The sequence below is a fragment of the Triturus cristatus genome, chromosome 8 (genome assembly GCF_964204655.1).
Source record: "Triturus cristatus chromosome 8, aTriCri1.1, whole genome shotgun sequence".
NCBI classification, from domain to species: Eukaryota; Metazoa; Chordata; class Amphibia; order Caudata; family Salamandridae; genus Triturus; species Triturus cristatus.
This window is the reverse complement of record NC_140591.1, coordinates 1554784694-1554805795: the sequence shown is the minus strand read 5'-3', so window position 1 is coordinate 1554805795 and position 21102 is coordinate 1554784694. Positions and strand designations below refer to the sequence as shown.

Here is a 21102-nt window from a genome sequence, read left to right as displayed (position 1 = left end):
CAGTCTGGAGGGAGATTGAGGTATCCGAACTCTAAGACCTCAGGAGCCAGATCGCTAGGTTCAGTGTTTGAGGATCTGGGTGTCTGATTTCTCCATGGTTCTGGGTTAATAGATCCGGGGAGAGGCGTAGCCTTTGATGTGGAACTAAAGACAGTTCCAGAAGTGTGGTGAACCACGGTTGACGTGCCCAAGTGGGAGCCACTAGTATTAGTGTTAGTGACTGTTTCAGTTTGCGTACCACGAATGGAACTAGTGGGAGAGGCGGAAAAGCGTACGCAAATCTGCCTGACCAGTTCATCCATAGGGCATTGCCCTTCGACTGTGGGTGTGGAAACCTGGTGGCGAAGGTTGGGCATTTTGTGTTTACGGGAGTGGCGAACAGGTCTATGTCTGGTTGTCCCCATTTTTGGAAGAAGGGGACTAGAACCTTGGGGTGTAGTTCCCATTCGTGGATCTGCTGTGTGTGGCGACTTAGGAGGTCGGCCACTTGATTGTGGATCCCTGGGAGATGTTCTGCTAACAGGTAGATGTTCTGTGGAATTGCCCAGCTCCAGATTTGCTGTGCCAGTTGGGACAGTTGGAGAGAATGTGTCCCTCCCTGTTTCTGTATATAATACATTGTCGTCATGTTGTCTGTGCGTATGAGGACAGTTTTGTTCTTTAGGTGAACCTGAAAGGATTTTAGTGCTAGCAACACTGCTAAGAGTTCCAGGTGGTTGATGTGGAGCAGTTTCTGTTGACTGGTCCATCTGCCCTGAGTGGTATGGTGAAGGAGGTGGGCTCCCCACCCTGTGAGAGATGCGTCGGTAGTTAGCACAACTTGTGGAAGAGGCTCTAAGAACGGTCGCCCTTTGGACAGGTTGATGGTGTTCCACCATTTCAGTGAGCTAAGTGAGCGACTGTCCACCAACACCAGATCGGTAAGTTGTCCGTGAGCTTGGTTCCACTGTTGTGCTAGGCATTCCTGTAAGGGACGCATTTGAAGTCGTGCGTGTGGGACTATGGAGATGCATGACGCCATCATGCCTAGGAGCTGCATGAACACTCTTGCTGGAAGAGATGGATGAGTTTGAAATTGAGAGATGAGATTTTGTATACTGGCTATCCTGGCAGTGCTGGGATAAGCAATGGCTTTGGAGGTATCTATGGTTGCTCCTAGATACTGATGTAAGTGGGAAGGTTGTAGATGGGATTTGGGGTAGTTGATTGTGGAGAGTTTGAATCGTGCGATGTGTGGAGAACGCATTTTTGGTGAGTATTGGCTTTTATGAGCCAATCGTCCAGATAGGGGAAGACATGGATCTGTTGTCTTCTGAGGTGCACTGCCACGACTGCTAAGCACTTGGTGAACACTCTGGGTGCTGTTACTCCGAATGGGAGAACTGTAAATTGATAGTGTTGCCCATCTACCACAAATCGTAGATATTTTCTGTGAGCGGGATGCATAGGGATGTGAAAGTACGCGTCCTTGAGGTCCAATGTGGCAAGGAAGTCTCCCTGTTGTAACAGTGGGAGGACTTGTTGGAGGGTGGTCATATGAAAATGATCTGAATGTATATACTGGTTTAGCAGTCTGAGATCCAGTATGGGCCGTAATGTTTTGTCCTTTTTGGGAATGAGGAAGTATAGAGAATACACCCCTGTTCCCGGATGTTGAAGAGGGACTGGTTCTATCGCATGTTTTTGTAACAGGGATTGAACTTCTTGTTTGAGGAGAGAGAGATGTGAGGACATTGGACGTTGTTTGGGTGGTATGTTTGGGGGGGAATTGTATGAGTTCTAGGCAGTAGCCAGACTGGATAATTTGTCTTACCCATCTGTCTGTGGTGATGGAAGTCCAGACAGGTAGGAATTGTTGGAGTCGCCCCCCGACCGGAGTGGAATGGTCTGGGGGGAGTGGTGGCAAGTCACTGTTTGGTGGCTGGGGAGGTGCGTTGTTGTTGCCCCGACCTCGACCTTTGTTATCGTTTCCCCTATAACCTCCCCGGAAATATCCTCTGTTAGGGGATGTTTGTCCAGAATTTTTAAAGGTGGACGTGGTCTCAGTTGCCGTGTTTTTGGAGCCTCCTCTATAAAAGGAGCGACGAAAGGAACCCCGGTTTGGAGGAGACTGCAGTGCTCCCATGGACTTGGCAGTCTCATTATCCTTTTTCATTTTTTCTAATGCAGTGTCCACTGCAGGGCCAAATAACTGCTCTTGGTTGAAAGGTTGAGCTAGAATTGCGGTTTGAACCTCTGGTTTAAAACCGGAAATACGGAGCCAGGCATGTCGTCTGAGTAAGACGCTAGTATTGACCGCCCGAGAAGCAGTGTCTGCCGCATCTAAGGCGCATTTAATGGAGGCATTAGATATTAACTTGCCTTCTTGAATGAGGTCAGCGGCCTGGGATTTAAAGGGATCAGGCAGGTGTTGCATAAGGTCCTCAAGTTGGTCATAATGCGCCCTGTCATACCGGGCTAACAGGGCCTGGGTATTGGCAATACTCCAGTGGTTCGCCGCCTGTGCAGCGACTCGTTTGCCTGAGGCCTCTAAAAGCTTAGACTCCTTGTCTGGGGGGGCGTTTCTCCAGTTGTCTGTGAGTTAACGCGCTTCCTGGCATTTGATACGACCAAGGAGTCTAAAGGGAGCTGGGCTTTAATGTATGCAGGGTCCTGCGGGGCTGGTCGGTACTTTTTTTTTTTTTTCGATGCGGGGGTTGAGAACCCTCGCTCGAACAGGGTCTTTAAAGACCTTAGTAGCATGCTTTATAACCCCTTTAATCATGGGCAGTATGTGAACAGTTTTTTGTGACTGCTCAAAAGTATCGAGGAGAAAGTCCTCTTCAAGGGGGTCTGTGTGCATAGTGACACCATGGAATGTTGCTGCCCTATTTATTAGTTGGCCAAACCCCAAATGGTCATCAGGAGGGGAGGGCTTGGAGGGGTAGGTAGTGGGGTCAGGCATGTCAGGCATTGGATAAGACCAGTCATCTACTGGTGCTGTGCCTGGAAATGTAAAAGGGTCGTGTGGATCAACAGGATCATTAAATAAATCAGGGTCCGCCACTCCCCCCAAGTCATCATTATCATCCTGTGGAGGAGGTGAATGATAGGGAGATGGTAAAGGAGAAGGAGGAGGAGGGGGGGGGGGGGGACGGGTTAGGAGGCAATACAGGAGAGGAAGGATGAAGTGGCACAGTCCTTTTTCCGTATGGGAGCTGGGGGAGGTGCGATGTCCAGCTTCCGCTTTTTATATGGGACGGCAGTCACATGTCCAGTGTCGGGATTGATGTAGATCCGCTTTTGAGTAGGATCTGGGCGAAAAAGTTCATCTGGCTCCGAAGGTGGTGGCGGCGACCGCCGTTTCGGGTCTTTATGAGCTTTTTTCGGTGTGGATGAAGTTTTCAGAGCCGATGGAGTTTTCAGAGCCGATGGATGTTTCGGTGCCGATGGACTTTTAGGCATCTATGTGGAAGAACGTTTCGGCGCCGGTGGAGACTTCTGTGCCGAGGAACGTTTCTGTGCCGAAGGAGATTTCGGTCTTGAAGCCTGTTTCGGTGCAGACAGTGGTTTTTTCGGTGCCGAGGGTGTTAGGCACAATCACATGAGGTTTGCTCGAGCCCGAGCCACCTACAGGCTTAGATGTCTTCGGAGCCGGGCACGAGGGCGGGGCTTCTGAAGAGGATTTTCGGTCGCGACTGGGCCCAGCTGGCGGAGTCTTGACCACTGTCTTTTTGGATGGGGCAGGGGCAGGTACTCACACGCTGCCCTAGAGTGATGAGGTCATCGGAATCGTCGGCCTCGGACACGATCGAGATCTTCGGTGTCATCTTCAGGAACATCTTGAGCAAAGATGTCCTCCGGTTCTGGAGCTGGTTTGGCCATAATATGGCGTCGAGCTCTTCGGTCCCGGAGGGTCGTCTTCGAACGGAAAGCAGCACAAGCTGGACAGGTCGATTCGTTGTGTTCCGGCGACAGGCAGAGGTTACAAACCTCGTGGTGGTCACTGTGGGGGAACTTCGCTCCACACTGGGGGCATTTTTTGAAGGGTGTCCTGTCCATCAGCCGCTTCCGGAACCGGTCCGAGTTGATGTCGACGTCGACGTCATGAAGATTAAAGAGTTAAATCGATTGCTGGAAGTTCTGCTGGAGCGGAAAAAAGTTAATCCGAACCCAATGGCGGAAAAAAACAATCTGACGATGGAGTGGATGCCCATGCGCACTGTTGTCCAGGGGAGGAGTCACCAACCTCGTGACCAAAGGCTTCTTCCGAAGACAACAACAACCTGCAATCATCCGTGCCCAACAGCAGATGGCGTTCTTATCCTCAGTGTGTGATCTGCAGCTCATATGCCTCGAACATACAATTACCTTGGTGTGGTTATCACACTGCAAAACCCACACTGCAGGCAATTGCACTAGCAGGAAAATTAGTCAAAACCACGTATGCCTTAGCTAAATATGCTACAAACTAAACAGTCATTCAGTAGAGACTATCCAAAGAGTCATAGGACAAAACTACCAACAATAAATTACAGCCACCTTGCTTTCCCTGGCACGCTTATTGAGCCACTAGAATGCCCCAACATAGCCTCATACATGAAAATATTCAGTATCCCCCAAAACACCCAGCACACATTGATCAGACTTGAGTTTAATCTGGTGAACCTAGACATGGAGTGCAAAAGACATTCAAATTCCACCACCAGGTGAACAAGGCGGATCCAGAGTCCTTGCGAGTGGCACTAAACGCAATTTTTCTGGGCAAAAAAAAATAATCAAAAAACAATTGGACAAAGTACCTTGGCTTGGACAGAACTACATTAAATCTGGATTCAGTATATTTGACTGATACCCTAACTAAACTACAATTAAAGAAAATGCTAAAGGAACATGGCATAAAGGCCTCAAGAGAACTGGATATAAAACTAGCCAGAAATATTAGAGAGGGGGCTTGCTGCATGACACAAAGCTATCCTTTTCCAATGGCTGCTTTCAAATATGGTTGACAAACAAGCCTTTAAGAATATATTAGCAATCAGGCTTTAACAATGCCTATATGGGAATAACGGGCCCATTGGAAGAACATGGCACATGGGCATGTGCAATGTAGGCTGTATTAATACCACTCCGAATCGGCTGTTTACGTTGCATGCTGCTGCGCTGGCCTGTAACAAAGGCAAATGAACCCAAGGCCTATTTCTGTGCAGCACGGGACACAAACGCAATGAGGAACTGATGCTAATCTATACCACATTCCAAATGAACTAGCTCAGTTTGGCAAGTTCTTTTCGGATACTGGAAGACTTCTACAAAAGGCCAGCCTAACAACGTGGGCTGTTCGTAACAAACAGAGCTGACTGCAATGGGGAATATATGGACTGACTGCATGCTTGCTAAGCTTAAAAAGACTACAATTGTCTAGTGACTATGTTTAACAGGGCACTCCGGCATGTTCTTAGATTACATTCGTTTGCCGTGAGACATCAGCATGTGTCGCTCTAGAATAGGCTAGCGTGATTTGCTTAGTCTTCTATACCATGGCACTTAGCACCTGGACCGTCAGGCCACATAAGTAGCCGGGGAATTTTCAGAACAGTCTAGTTAAGGTACGCACACATGCTCTGAGCACTCACATTTGCGCCAAGATACCATTACGTGGTGTACTGGAATAGTTTAGCGTGGTTTGTTCAGCCCTATACATCATGGCACTTTGCACCATGACAGCCAGCCCTACCCTATAAGTAGCATGCGACTGCCTAGAATATTGCTTCAGGTTGTTTGCAAAGGCTTGCAAACTCTTTCACGGCCGACTGTTGCCATTAGCACTCGGCACTTTGGAGCAACCCTTAACACTGCCATGGAACCCTACTATGGCCTTCTATAATATTGCATGTTATACAAGCAGGGGCATTTGCACATGGCAGATTTTGCACATTGAATGAAAAATGTTGTGGTACATTGCCCTTGATACCCAAGCCCTAACCAGAGCTCATTTGAACTGGCACGTGGCAGTTAGAACATCAGCTGGATAAATCAAGCCCAAAATTGGCGTGCTAACCAAAGCTCACATTATCCTGCAACACTATGGTAGAGGGACCTTTTGACTTTAGAAACAGAGTACTATGGCACACAAGAAATTGCAGAGCTGTTCTAGACTACCTCAAATCGTGTGTGTTTTGATAAACTTTTACGCCAATCTCATGAAACAAGTTATGAATGCGCAATTCCATAAGCCTTTCTGGCGCTAAGATAAGGCTAGATTTTAGTTGCATTCTTGGGAGGAATTATATGTTCATTTTTAAAACTAAGTATTTTAATGCAAAAATGTTTTGCCAAAAATCAAGTAATCACAGTTTTCTACATACTAACCTTATTGCGAAGATCTTAGTCTTAAAACTTAAAGCTTTTTTTTATAAAATGTGTGCCAAACTCCTTTGAGTCGTGTGTCCTTTATTGGTCAATGTTGTGCAATAAATGTTTTACACTTCTGTGTTAGGCCCAAGGCTACTCGCGAACACTACCAGAGCATTTTGGGTTTACACTGAGCTCTGTACACTTCAGGGTAATCTCTAATCTCTGGGCATTGTATACCCACCTGGTGGCATACCATATACAGAGCCAGCTTACAAGGAGCCAGAGACATACCAGGAATGGAGTGTCATTGCAAAGTTCCCACATCCAGTCTGGCGCCTCTGGATATTAAACCCGTGATGAATCTACAGGTGGAAGTACCAGACACCTGGAATTATCAAGTGCATTACCACCGAGTTTTGCAGGGTAAAGGTTTTAACATTTTCTTGATGCAAGGACTCATCTGGTTAGGCTATGATAGCAGAGGATTCAACCCACAGGCTTAAACATTTATTCTGAGCCTGAAATGTAGTGTTTGACAGGCCAATGGAAGAGCACAAAAGTCTAGAATAAAAGTAGGCAAAGTAAAAAAAAAATGTAAAAAAATAAAACACAAATTAATGAACGAGGCAGTGTCAAAGTCAGGTACCACCTCCAGCCCCTCCCCTAAAAGGAAAATCCTAAATAGTAATTCAGTGGGAACCAGCAAGAAAGGCTGGAATCTAAAAGAAATACAATGGAAATTTGCACTTAGGCTTTCAATTGCTGGATCTGAAAACTCCCTAAGTGAAGAAAGGCAGTAGAGCTAAGCCACACGGTTCAGACTACCACGGATGTGAGATGCCTCTGACAAATTTAGATTCCACCACTGCCTGCATCCCTAATCAAATTGCCCTAATAACTACAGCAAAAATCAAACAAATTTGCCAAAGAAGTTCATTGCCACAAGTCTGATTCTGTACAGGTTTATTTGCAACAACGGTACGAACAGTGGATACTCTATTAGCAATACAAAATTGCTCCCTTTTCTAGGCGGTCCAAGCAGTATATGTACAAAGTTCACATGTAAAAAAATATTCCTTGTATATTTATAGTGAAGCCCACCTTGCAGAGAGCAGACCGTTAACCACATAGCACTCGCAGGAAGGACTGCATCATTAGTTGGCTCACTAGTCCCAAATACACTACAAACACTTCCAGGAGTGGCTTGGTTTCTTTGTGAAGTTTTACACCGTCAGTCAGGATCTATGCATGCTCAGATTAGGATCCACACATCAGGCATTCATCTCTATTTTCCAAGGAACACACCATGGCTGCAGTGTTTCTCTCCTTCTCTTCTTTCTCCTCTGTTGCTACAGTCTCCTTCAGCTTCTCTTTGTTGAGAGTGAACTGAATTGGGTTGGCAGCTGGCTTGGTTCTCAGGTAGTACATACCAGTCTTTAGGCCCTGTAAGCACAAATGCAAGTTAAATACTCAAGACACCAATACTAACAATGTATTACATTGCAAGGGATTCATGTAAAACACTGCCAATACCAGTGATCTTGTAAACTGGGTCAGACTGGTGGTCAGAATTCGCCTAATTTCATGAGACAAATACCGGTTTATTCACATTAGTTCGCTAATGGGTTTAATGGTTCAATTGGTAATAGAGTTAATAACTGATGTTTTAATATTTGGTCAGTGAATTTTTTGGTATGGATATATTTATGTGAAGTCTACAACATTGATAATTAAAATAGAGTGTCTGGAAGGGAGTAAATAACAGTTTAAACCGAATACATTTATGAAAAAATAACTCAGAAAATGTACTAAGAATTGGAAGACATTCACAAACTCCCAGATGGTGGGCTTCTGAACATGAAGTGTAATGGCATTCGGTTAAGGTCTTTGTCATAGCTTGATGACTTTCCTCCTTACAACATTTGGGCCCATAAACCATACAAACTAAAAAACTAAAAAATAATGTATCCACTTTATGCAGATTGCAACAGTGTAAAGATTAACAGGTTAACAGAATAGGGATAAGCTACAAAAACAGATACTGTTAAAGATGAAAACCTGAACTGGTCTACAATTCAATGTTACGTCATGGGTTCTCTTTGCAGCCGGTTTACAAGTTTTTACCTATACTAAACACTGCTCAGTAACTACAGCTTACATATGGAGCCTCAGCAGTTAACTACTGTGGGATAGGTTATATTATGAAGAAATGATCTTTAGTGCAGAGCATGCTGACAGTGCACATGTTCAGGGAGGGCTGAGGTCGTAAGTCAGAACTATGCTTTGTCTGGACACAGAATTTTGTTATCCAAAACTACTGCCAGCGCAAGGTTATTCTGCCCAGGCATTTAAATGGGTTAGGAGTGACCATGCCACTGTTTTATCACAACCCGCTTGTATTAGTTTTCCCAAAGCTCCCCCAAACGACAAGAAATTTTGTAAATCGTCAGCCTCCTTCAGAGACAGTTACCTGCTTCCAGCCAAAGAAGTGCATGCTAGTAAGCTTTCCGTAGTTTGGCTCTGCAACATGGATGTTTAGAGATTGGCTCTGATCGATGAAAGCGCCTCGATCTGCTGCCATAGTAATGATGGTTTTCTGTGAGATTTCCCACACAGTTTTGTAAAGCTCCTTAATGTCTGCAGGAATCTCTGGAATACTCTAAAAAAGAATTTAAGAGCAGAGACTTACTAAACATACTTTGAGACGGGCTATGAGAAATTAAGGCCAGAAAAAATAGCAAGTTTATACAGTCCAAACAACTTCCAGAAAAGCCTTGCGCATAAGTGATTAAGATCCATTTTTAACACGTTGATAATACAAAGTCATCCTCCCAAGAACTGAGGTGGATCAGGAGACATCCCACTAGGATTATAGGGAACGTTAAACTTAAGATGGACAAAGGAAAAAGAAAAACAATCTATGCTACCTCTACCAGTTACTACAGGGATACAAGACCACAAGCCGGAATCACAGAAGACAAGCCAACAATATTTTCAGAAATGAGGTAACTAAGCAATCAGACACTCGCCCATAGATCTCAAAGTTAAGTGGAAATTCAAAAATGCTAGGTTTCAGAAGAATCACAACAGACTAATAGTCACTCAGGTCAAAAATGGTACTTTAGACTTCAAGAACTATGAGAGATTCTACATTCTTGCATAGTGGATGTGAAGGATATAAACCTGCACCAACCTACCTGAATAGAGCCGTTGCAGCCTATGATTTGGTTTTTCATCTCTTCATTCCATAAGCTTTTTTCAGTCAGATCTTTCAGCAAGTGGGGGTTTACAATCTAAAAGGCAGAGTACGTCAAGCAAAACAAAAAATTCAAACATCGCCAGAAAATTTAGCTCATAGCATCCCTCAAGGGCATAGTTTAAAAAAAATTATATATATATAAAAATCTGCAACAGCCCTCATTAGGAGGCCACTGCAGTGTGCACCACCCATTGCCCAGTCATACAAACACTGACCATCACACTGACATTTCAGAATGTTCCTCGACTCCCAAAACTATACGTATGGCTTGGTAAGCAGGTATTAGTAATTTTTTATTTAGATAAAATTAATAAACTGTTGTGCTCCTCTAAGACAGACATCAATCCCATGTACTAGACTGTCATAGGCACCTGTGCTGAGAACAGGAAACCACCAGTTCAAATGTTCAAATTGAGCACTGCACCCCTCTTTAAAAACCCAATTCAATTATTTTGCAAATGCGGTAAGATCATGAGAGGAGTTGGCAATTCAAGCCTAAAGACCAAAACCACCTGTATGTCTACAGATTTGGCAGTTACTCACTACCATATTGATGATCAGTAAGAAAAATAAAAGACTGATGGTAGAAACAGTCAAGGAAATGGATATGAAAATCTAAAAAAGCTTAAGACACTTCATTATCTGCAGTAATATCCAACTGGACCCTTCAATGCCAGAGAACAGATGAACATAGCCTAAAGCAAGAATATCTAGCGCCAATACACTGCAATGGGTGTGTTTAATGTCCAGTATATTCGGTCATTACCTGGAACTCCCCAGAAAGAACTCTGCGTGTGTAGATGTTGCTGGTGTATGGCTCAATTGATTCATTATTACCCAATATCTGAGCTGTAGAGGCTGTTGGCATTGGTGCGAGAAGTAGACTGTTTCTAATACCATGCCTGGGGATGGGGAGAGACAAGGTCACAAATGAAAAAAAGGTTAGTGGTTAAAAAATTTAGGCAAACTAAATTAGAACAGAAAAGGAACACTCTCATTCTTGTGCTCTGAAGACATTTTGGTGCATGGACTGCAAAACATTGGGCACATATCAAATGTGTGCAGAACGGGTTCATGGCTGAAGTAATGTGAAAATGACTCACTTGGCAATCTTCTCCTTTAAAGCTTTCCAGTCCCACAAACTGGTAGGTGTGACGTTCCACATGTCATACTGCAAGATCTGAAATGGAACACAAAGATTACCCACAGCCAAACTGCACTCACATGAAACTTGAGTCTGAGTCTAATTCCACCCCGAGTGCACTTTAAACCCCATTCACAACCAGCACACGGTTAACTTCAACTGGGTACAGAGCTGAAAGTTATGTATGCCCTTAACTCTGATAACACCACAGCCTTTGTGTAAAGTGTTCTCTGCAATGCAGTTTTTGTATCCAACTGCTACCACCACGATGTACACAACTGACCACAGTTCTGTCAGAGTCATGATAGTATAAGTTGGATACAAAACTGAGTGCAACTATTTCTAGGTTGATTTTCTGCCATAGCCAGTTACTGATGAACTGTATTGAACACAAAAGAAACTGAACGAACAATAGATAAGGAGCCACATCACGCCTCCCCTACCAAGTGAATTTATGGTCCTGCCACTCCAAATTCAAAACTAGGAGGTTCATCTTTACTAGCCCAGATGCAACAGCCTATCCAGACAAGCAGAAAGCAATACATAAACAACCTCTACAGAGAAGCTAATTTAAGGTGGCCTCTACTGGCTACCAACAGGTTCATTCTCCTGTGCAATATGGAAAAGCACGTGTATCTGCTACAATTAATTTCCCAGACTTTGCAGAGCATCTATAGTGTGCAGCGCACTAATGCAAGACAAAAATACATACAATGCCACAGAGAAAGAGCGATAACTAAAAAGGACCGGTATATCATAGGTTTTAAACTTTGGCTACCAGCTGGCACACCACAAATCACTGCAAGTGTATTTCTAGAGCAAAGCTATCCCAAGGAAACCCCTCCCACTCCACAAAAAAATAGAAGAAAAAAAACCACAACCATCCAGCCATTAAAGCAGACAGGCCCATGCACGGTGCAAGCTCTATAGTGGTCACATGATCAAGTAATGCAATCGATAGTGAAAGTGTCCTTTCACCCTCCACCCTTCGAACTTTCTCTGCTGTGCAGTAACTACTAGAGAAGCAAAAGACTACATTAGAATCCACACCAAAATCTACAGGATTATTAAAACATACATGTTCCTACTATCCTGTTCCATTATTGACTTTCTTCCACCCATCTCTGCACCCTCGTTTGACAAAAAAGTTTAACATTGGCCCCCAAATATTAATCCAAAACCCCACTGCATGTGTGAACCAGATTGTCGTCCTCAAAAGCCTTGCAAATAAGCACAGGGCCTTTTGGCAAAGGTAAGAACTTACTCCTTTGCTGACTGGAGATCCCTCATATGTATCATAGGGTCCTAGTTCTTTAGCCAATTCGCAACTGGATTCCAACGCTCCGTAGTAAATGGTCTCAAAGATCTGCTTGTTCAGCAGCTGGGCTTCCGGGCTCTCAAACGGATACCTCATCAGTATAAAGGCATCGGCCAGGCCCTGAACACCAATGCCAATGGGACGATGGCGCTTGTTTGAGGACTCCGCCTTAAAATAAAGAATGAGCAAATTAGTTTGTACTTCAAAGAAGTCTCCTTGTACAAGAGTATTGGTTTCAACAGGAATTTAACATTGAGCCACGGGGGAACAATCATGGTGGATTTGGGAGTGTTGCTAAATTCCAGAATAAAGGAATGCAATGATGAAAGGACTTTCAAGAATAAAGACAGGTTAAAAACAATGCTACAATCACGTGATCAGCAAGCCACCAAACAATAAAAGCATGAGAAAAATACCCTCAACCCCAGCATAAAGATCACTGATCAAATAAAGCAAAACAAATAAGGTAGGTGACTAGCATGTCAAAGTTCCCCAGAGCATCAACCAAAAGGGGAGATTTACAGCCGACCTCTAGCAAAACAAAGGTTTGTGCAACAGGAAAATAACCTTAGGAAAAATTATACCTAAAGTACCAGTGTACTGTATAGAAAAGTTTACATTCCCACCTGTTAGCATAACTATACCAGAAGGCGTACATTTCTATTGTACAACTGCAACTGAAAAAGCAGCCAACTTTCTCTGTTCCTTAGATCAGTTTACACAGAAGGCATTTCGGCAACAATCACAGCAAGAGGAAAGGCAGAATACTACTTCATAGAAAAGTATGTTAACGGAGAAGTCATACACTTCGGTTTACCCAAGCTTCACACTTGGCCTCCATCTTACCTCAGGCACAGGGTAAAAGTTGATATCAATGATTTTGTTTAGATTACGGACTATCACTTTGGTGACTTCAGCCAGTTTCTTGAAATCAAAAGTGCGATCAGATGTCACATACATGTTGAGAGCAATGGAAGCCAAGTTACACACAGCAACCTGCAAGAGATGAACAGTAGCGTTTAGGATGAAGTATGCTTTACACACAGCAGACAAAAGCAATGCAAACTATTCTGAACAGCAACTTTAGAACCATAGGTTTACATATCACCTAGTTTAAAACCCAAGTCCACCCCTAAGGCAATTGAAACCAGTACTGCAAAGCCAATAGGTTTGGTGCGACGCATGCATGTCCCTTCACACATCATACAATAAAATCTGTGCTGAAATGTAGACAAAAGCATTTGAAAATGGAAGGTCCAGTCCCGCTGCTGTTACCATTCAGTTTCTCCCCCTCAGCCTGCCTCAAGGGAGTCAATCTGCAGGATGACCTTTTTACTGAAGATGGGATCACTATTCCTACAGCATATGTTAGCCTTCTTTTAGAGGAGACTCATGCCCAGTGGCACTTTCATAAGTTTCCTAGGCTCATTCGGTTTCCACCAGCCAGATTTGTTTCTGGCACCTAGAACGCTACAGATCTTGATCGGTTTGTCATAATTTAATTTCAAGTTGTCCAATAGACAAACTAGACATTAAAAGGTCTTGCCCCCAACAGAAGTTTGACATTAAAGAAATTCCACACTCCCAACAATCAAACAGCTCTACACTTGCAGTTCCTAAGTTGGCAAGATAACTTTATGGCAAATCATGGGCAATGCAACAAGAAAATCTTTGTCAATAGGGCTTTAAAAAAGTGGCAGACAATCTTATTCTCACCTCATCGCCGTTGGTGTATTCCACAATCTCTGTGCACAGGTTGCTAGATTTAATCGTTCCCAAGTTCTGCTGGTTGGTCTTTCGGTTGCAGGCATCCTTGTAGAGCATGTAGGGAGTGCCCGTTTCAGTCTGAGACTCAATGATGGCATACCAGAGCTGTTGTGCCTTCACTACTTTGCGAGCACGGCCTTCTTTCTCATACCTAGACAGGAATAATGGATCAAAAGAACGAACACACTATATGACCGGTTTTGATTAAAGCAATCACTTTTTGCAGTGAATAGATAGTGATTACTGTAATAAAAACTTCACAAAACGACTGGCTAACAAACCGACTATTACATCTTAAGCAAGATTCTAAAAGGAAATGCCACATTAAAAATAAGCTGGGGGCATTCACATGCAGGTGCCAAAGAAATTCTAACAAAGTTCAGTCTATGGGTGCAAAAAGATGCAACCTAAGGTAGAAACAAAGCTTGTGTGGTCAAAACACAACTTCAATATATGTTGAGTGCTTTATAAGCAGAGCATCATGATTGCCTAGGTCATAAGTCCATCTACACAACTTAAAGGAAGCCTAGAGATGTGTAGGAATAATCCTACATCATTTAAAGATGGTCCCTCATTCACACTTCTAGCCGGATGCCAATCTTGATCAGGTGACTTAATTCAGTTTCAAACACCATAATATGGAAAGGAAACTTAAAACTAGCAAGCTATTTTCAGTAAAGGTCAGTTACAACAACTATGACAGGTGACAAGCTAGAAGCCCAAGAAGTTTATACACATGGGCATTTGAGGAGGTTTTTATCCAGAAAAACGTCATATTAAGGGCAATTACAATCAGCTGGGAAGAAATACTGTTTTAATACAATGACTGATATCAGCTTTCTTTTATCAGTCACTACATTAGCTAACATTCATAGGTTGCATATTTAATGATCACATGTTCAAATCGAGCTCATATTTCCACCCAACAGTAGCTATCACCTCCAGGATTTATTCTTTAGATCAAGATTGCAACAAAAGTAGAAAAATTACAGCTACCCTTAACCAGCAGCCCAAGCGCCAGTCAAGCAACAAAATGAAATGCGAGTGGACGTGCCAACCAAACTAGAGACCCATACCTTTCATATAGTTCCTCAAACTTCTCTCCCCAAACATCATCTAGGCCTGGGCACTCACTTGGGCACATCAGGGACCAATCCTAAAAAGAGAAGGGCAAGTTGAATGACCCAATTTATTCTGCAGACAAGCAAGCACTGGGGCTAGAGCAAACAGCATTGCACAGAAGGTAGTTCACCTGATTGTTTTCGACTCGTTTCATGAAGAGATCTGGAATCCAAAGAGCAAAGAAGAGATCTCTAGCACGCTGTTCCTCCTTTCCAGTGTTCTTCTTCAGGTCAAGAAACTCAAAGACATCAAAGTGCCAAGGCTCCAAGTAGATGGCAAATGCACCAGGCCTCTGACAAAATAGGAAAATAAATTACCTCTAAGGGGTAGCAAAAAAGGGGAGGTTACAGGGTGTAACATTTAATGTTGCATGTATCTAGCCTTCTATTCCACTGCAATTTTCTGGGGTAAGGGTGGTGAAAGGAGCTAGAAGATTAGGCCAAAGGATGGGCAAAGTGGAATTTAAGATTCCATTGCAAGACAAGATTTTACTTACCTTGCAATGGGCCATGCATGAAATAAGATTCATGCAAGACATATGCAAATTCTAATGTGAACACCTTCAAAGGAGAGAACCGTATCAAAGGACAAGGAAGGATGAGTCAAGACAGATTTTCAGGCTAACCAACTACATAAACAAATTAGGTAAGCTAAATATCTATTTTATGTATTACTAAAATCTTCCTGTATCCAAGATGAACACAAATTTTAGGGTGAGATGAAGAGAAAAAATCCTGGCAGCAATAAAGACCTATAATCAGCTGCATAGAAAAAAAAAAAGCTGTTCCTCCAACTCCAATGCCAAGTGGCACAGGACTGCTTTATCATGCATCTGTGAATCTCTGGTTGAGAAGTCACTGCCACTACATTACACACAGGTCAGTTTTTTCAATTCAAACAAAAAAATAGGACTATGAGACACTGAATATACTATGGAATTCGCAAGAAATATTAACTACCATTAAAAAGAACAATTCCGCAGCCTATTTCTTTTTCTGCTGGATACAGCTGCAGTTTCCACATCCAAATCACTCCCAAAGCAGTATTTATAGGAAGGCGTGAATTAAGCACAAGACCTACAACAGGAAGTTTTGAAGCTTTGCTTTCCAAAACTCAGCCAATTCCTTCAAGCAAGTAGGAAACACTAATGCTTCAAGGATGAATGCAAGGACCATCATGTACCAGCCTGAAAAATCTCTACAGTAGTTCATGCAACAAGGCAGAAGTCACTTCCATCCCCTTAGCCAAATTAGCTGTAAAAGCATGGGGGGCCTTTTATAGCCACCGTATCGCAGTTTCACCACTGCGAAACTACAGTGAGATACTTGCTTTGACAAACTTACCATGCCCATCACAACAGAAACCTACGCAAAACTTTAGTACTTGTGCCATTAGGCTCAAGCCTATGCAGCATCTTCAGTCATCCTTTTATCCATCTACCCACAAAGAGCATTTTGAGCCAGACGAAACGCCAAAGTGATCAAAACACCAAACCAACAAACGACTATCCTTGGGGAAAACACCAAACCAACAAACGACTATCCTTGGGGAAGAACAATGAAAAGTTAGTCAAACCTGAAATTGGCAGACCCTTCTAGTTATGGTTCAAATAAAAAGAAAAACTGGGGTTAATTTTCAAACCAATGTGTCTCAAATGGTAGCTCCATAAAAAAGGACCAAGCTTACATTCCATTGTGGAGCCACAAACTAAGGGTATTTGACAACCCATTTCATTACCCTTACTACCACCCAATTATTAACAATGACCAATTAAGAGACAAAAGGCAGAAACTGCCACCTAATAACCCTTAACAGCACCTAATCCGATGCATCAGCTTAAAAACAAATTGCTAAGTGGGTTAAGCTTTTAACCTCACTTTGTAAAAACGCATGCAAAACAAAAACACAAATTTACATCAACTGTACAATAAAGTCTTAATCAAAGGTATCTTCGTGCTAATCATAATGCAATACATCCTCAAAAGTGAGACATGCGAGGTACCTGTTAAGGCCCACACAAAAACCGTATTGACATTTGGATGTAGCCATCCATTTTGCAGAGAACACTCATCTGACTGGGACAAGCCATGCACAGGAATTCCAATAGATCTAGATACCATGGAGACTTACCCAATCCTGCAACATCAGAAGAGCCACATGCCTTTCTGCACCCCCTTACCCAAGGGATTACCCTTACCAGACAAGCAATTCCTCAAGATGTTAACGAATGCCTTTTTACTGTTCTCTAGAGTTGCAAAAAGGTTGCCTGAGAATGTTCATTTGGCAGATACCCATACAACTCCGCTGTCTGAATCGATTTGTGACATGCAACTGTTTGCTTAATTCCGCTCATGTGCCCAGGTATTTCAAAAGAGGAACGTAGACAACCCAATCTGCCAGTTTATGGTTCACAGGTATAGATATACAGTCTTTGTAAGGGAGCCAAAATCCTTCCATTCCAACATAAAACAATTGTGTTCGTCAAACTGATTCTGCTCCCACAAATCCTCTGAAGAAAAAAAAAAAAAAAAAAAAAAAAGGACCGACAATAGCCAGTTTGCCTGATAAAACCACTTTGCATCGACTTTTAATTGGTGAAATAAGTACACAAACCTGGCATCGGAGGACAATCGACTCTAGAAACCAAACAGGATCCTGAACAGCTGACCCACTAGCACATTATTCAATGTCCCCAAAGAATCTCAGTCTAACTTGACACCTGATTAATCATAGTCATCCAGAGACCTGCAGAATGGGTTCCAATGAACAACTCAGAGTGTACCCTGAACATGGGTTCATCAGCAGGTCAGACCTCGTACCAAATGTTAAGGCACTCCACTCCCAGCACAGATTAATCAGAAGTGGCCCCTTCCAACTTCTGGTTTAAGCTAACCCAAAGTCTAGACCACGGTTCTCCAACCTTTTCACCAATAAGGGCTACTTATGTTCAATACATTCAGCGCTAGTAATATTTAGTAAAGTTACCATCAAAACGGATATTAGTAACACTATGCACGTTTGCAAGCAGTAAATGTCCCTGCATGAGGCAGGGTTGCCAGTACTAAAGTAAAAATGGCTTTGCAAAGCCTGGTCACGGGTAGTATAGAACTCAATAGCTGCAGTGCTCCTGGCAGCAAGGTAGTTAGTAATACGTCCAATGCCAAATGAATCAATCAATAACAGATTGATATTTATTTTGGAAATCTAACAACTTTTCACCTAACATCCGGTTATAAGTTATACAAAACACACATTTTCGCCTCACTCTTTTCAATCTTGGTAGACATTAATTGATCCAAGCAAAGGTTTGATTAACTAGGCTGGACTGCACACAGGAGGTAGCTCATGAGCTACCAGATGGAGAAGCCTGGTCTAGACAGAAGCAGAAACTAGACATTTTGCCAAAATAAAGCTGAAAAATTACAGCTCCAAACCTGCATACATTGGTAGTGGGGAAAAATGCAGTGTGATGAATTACAGTGACAAAGACCACAAAACTTTGCAAATCCAGTGAGCTCGTCTAGTGTGAGCTTGCACCAGAAGGAAGGCAGTGGACGTACTCTTTGTAAAACAGCCAGCCTTGTCACATGATCTGTTGACATATGCCAAGTGAAGTAAAGATACCCATTATAAATATCACATGCATGTTGTGTTTCAGCTATACAACAGCTTTAATACAGGCCATTTTACCCAATTCTGTATATGCCAGAATCAAGAGGTGTCTATGAACTGATGTTACAGCTGTACCTTATGTCACTTACCTTATTACCACCTTGATCCACATAGCGAGCTGTATTGTTGTACACTCTCAACATTGGGACAAGGCCATTGGAGTTCCCATTTGTCTGTAATCAGGAGAAACAGTTGTCAAAATAGAACCTTCCAGTACAGGAACACCATTAGTCTTTCATGGAGAAAGTAGTTTATAGAGGCAATGTAAACCACACACTTACCCCTGCAATATAGCTGCCTGTGGCTCGAATACAGCTCACAGCTACACCGATGCCGCCAGCAGACTTGGAAATCAAAGCACACTGTTTCAGGGTGTCGTAGATCCCCTCGATACTATCATCCTTCATGCAGAGCAAGAAACAACTTCAAAAGAAAAGTTCAGTAGTTTACTTTCCTTGAAAAGAGGGATAAGAGTCACAGGGATATCCATGCACGGTCCAAGTTTAAACATGGCGTGACTAGACTCTTATAGGCTTCAGTGGAAAAAATGTGCTCTGCTACTGTCTCCAGATGAGAAAGATCTCTGAAAATTAAGCCACAGAAGCCCTCATGCTAATATACATGGATACTTTGAGATAATGGAGCTATGATAGTGAAACCTCCAGCTGCGAGCTCCTTTATAATGGCTCCTGGCTGTTACTACTTGTTAAAAACAGGCCTAACGCAAATATAAAAGCCTCTCCAGTGACGTCTTAAGGTCCTTTAAGTAGAATAGGCCCTCGCCCTTTAACTAAAACGCTCTTAAGCTTCTGTAAACAGTTGTTGGGAGTAACTTTTCACTGCACTTTAGAACAGTGCACCAGACCTTCCTTTCCATAGGCATGTTAATTCCTTTGTTTTGGACCTGTATTTTCTGTCGCACAGTTCATTCACTGCAAACAAGCCTGCAGAGCACTAAAATTGTTAAGATCCAAACAGTTCCCTTTCAAAACACCCCAACTGGCAACAAATTTACAGTTACACACGACATTGCAGCGAGTCTAAAGCATACCTGGAGAGCTGAGGTCGATTGGTTCCAGCATTGAACAGAGTGGGCGATGCATGGGTAAACCATTTCTCTGACAGCAGGTTATAGGTTTCAATTGCAGAATCAATGTCATTCTTGTGGATCCCAACAGACACCCTCATAAGCATGTGCTGAGGACGCTCTGCAACTGGGGACAGGAAAGCGAAAGTTTAACATTGGAAAGACCTAGAACTGGCTTGAACTCCTTTAGAGATTATGGGGAACACAATCCAAAGTCTAGGACACCAAGTACTAAACTTAAGGGTTTCTAGGATCACTAATTGAGTGGATTATTATGGTATAGAATGTGCACAGCTAACATTTCAAAATATGGAAGAATAAAACACAAAAATACAATTCTATCGTTTTGAAAGAAAATACATTTAAAATGATGTGGTTAAGACTGGTTACATTTTCCACAAATCCAATTATTGTTCGCCAATTTAAGTATTCAATTGATAACCTATTTAAACCACCCCAAAATTTATTTTGGATCTTAACTAGTTTTTTGCAGCCAAAAACCCACTATATTCATTTGTCAAATGTTTTACGAAATCTCACTTCATAGTTACGTTCCAAATGCATCAACATTCATGGCCAGCTATTGGTTATGAAATAAACATACAACCTATGCCTTTAAGTGAACTTGTCAAAATAAAATTAGTGGCATTTACAATGCTATGCACCATTAAATCTTTCCACCTTGGTTTGTAGGATGTGTTATATTCACCACTGCTTGTGTTTAAAATGCACTTCATCTGAGCTACTCACATATGTGGACTACTATTACACGTCTCATCATGCAATGTAGCTTAGAATCAAATTTAAGCCTATATAGGCTGATGTGCTAATTCCTCACCAGGCCTGCCAAATATTAGAAGCCTGCCTTGAAGCAGATAAGAAAAGTTCAACGGCACTTCACAGTGAAATGCTTAGAAGACAAACATTTATTCCAGACAGGATGAACTCGCAACTGGGATTACTATGAGAAAGCATTTTAAAATAGGGGCGCAAAATATAAATCCAGAACGATTTAAAATGCCAGGGTTAAGCGCATTCTGAAAGAAAATTGCCTAGTTAGTGTAACCATTTACAAAGTGTGCATCATAAAAGTCTAGCAGAATGCTGCCTTTCTGGAGCAATAAGGAAAACCCTAATTTAGATTATTTCTAGTAGCAACACCTCAATGAGTCCCAAACAGGCATGGGTAGTAACTATAGTGTAAAGTAAACAAAAAAAAAAACAAAAAAAAAAACACAAATAGGTGACATAATGCATATGAATCAACATGACACCCACCCCCTCACTCCCATACCCTGCCACTGTGGTGAGAAATCAGGTTCTCTGAACTCTGGCCTAACAAAAAAAGAGAAAGTGGCTGTTTCTCAAAAGGAGCCTTACAAATGGTATATTTCCCG

General features: G+C 42.6%; 1 protein-coding gene across 1 annotated transcript in view; it reads right to left on the bottom strand.

The window, feature by feature from the left end:
* Nucleotides 1-7284: 7284 nt before the first annotated feature.
* RRM1 (ribonucleotide reductase catalytic subunit M1) overlaps nucleotides 7285-21102 on the bottom strand; it is a 37096-nt gene continuing 23278 nt past the window's right edge. Inside the window, exons 7-19 of the mRNA XM_085623475.1 lie at nucleotides 19670-19832; nucleotides 18900-19041; nucleotides 18708-18791; nucleotides 15077-15238; nucleotides 14901-14980; nucleotides 13774-13975; nucleotides 12904-13053; nucleotides 12004-12225; nucleotides 10699-10775; nucleotides 10362-10497; nucleotides 9534-9629; nucleotides 8807-8995; nucleotides 7285-7779 (exon numbers count right to left, since the gene is read on the bottom strand). Coding sequence (XP_085479601.1) covers nucleotides 7594-7779; nucleotides 8807-8995; nucleotides 9534-9629; nucleotides 10362-10497; nucleotides 10699-10775; nucleotides 12004-12225; nucleotides 12904-13053; nucleotides 13774-13975; nucleotides 14901-14980; nucleotides 15077-15238; nucleotides 18708-18791; nucleotides 18900-19041; nucleotides 19670-19832 — 1889 coding nt within the window. The 3' untranslated portion in view covers nucleotides 7285-7593. The remainder of the gene's footprint in view (nucleotides 7780-8806; nucleotides 8996-9533; nucleotides 9630-10361; nucleotides 10498-10698; nucleotides 10776-12003; nucleotides 12226-12903; nucleotides 13054-13773; nucleotides 13976-14900; nucleotides 14981-15076; nucleotides 15239-18707; nucleotides 18792-18899; nucleotides 19042-19669; nucleotides 19833-21102) is intronic.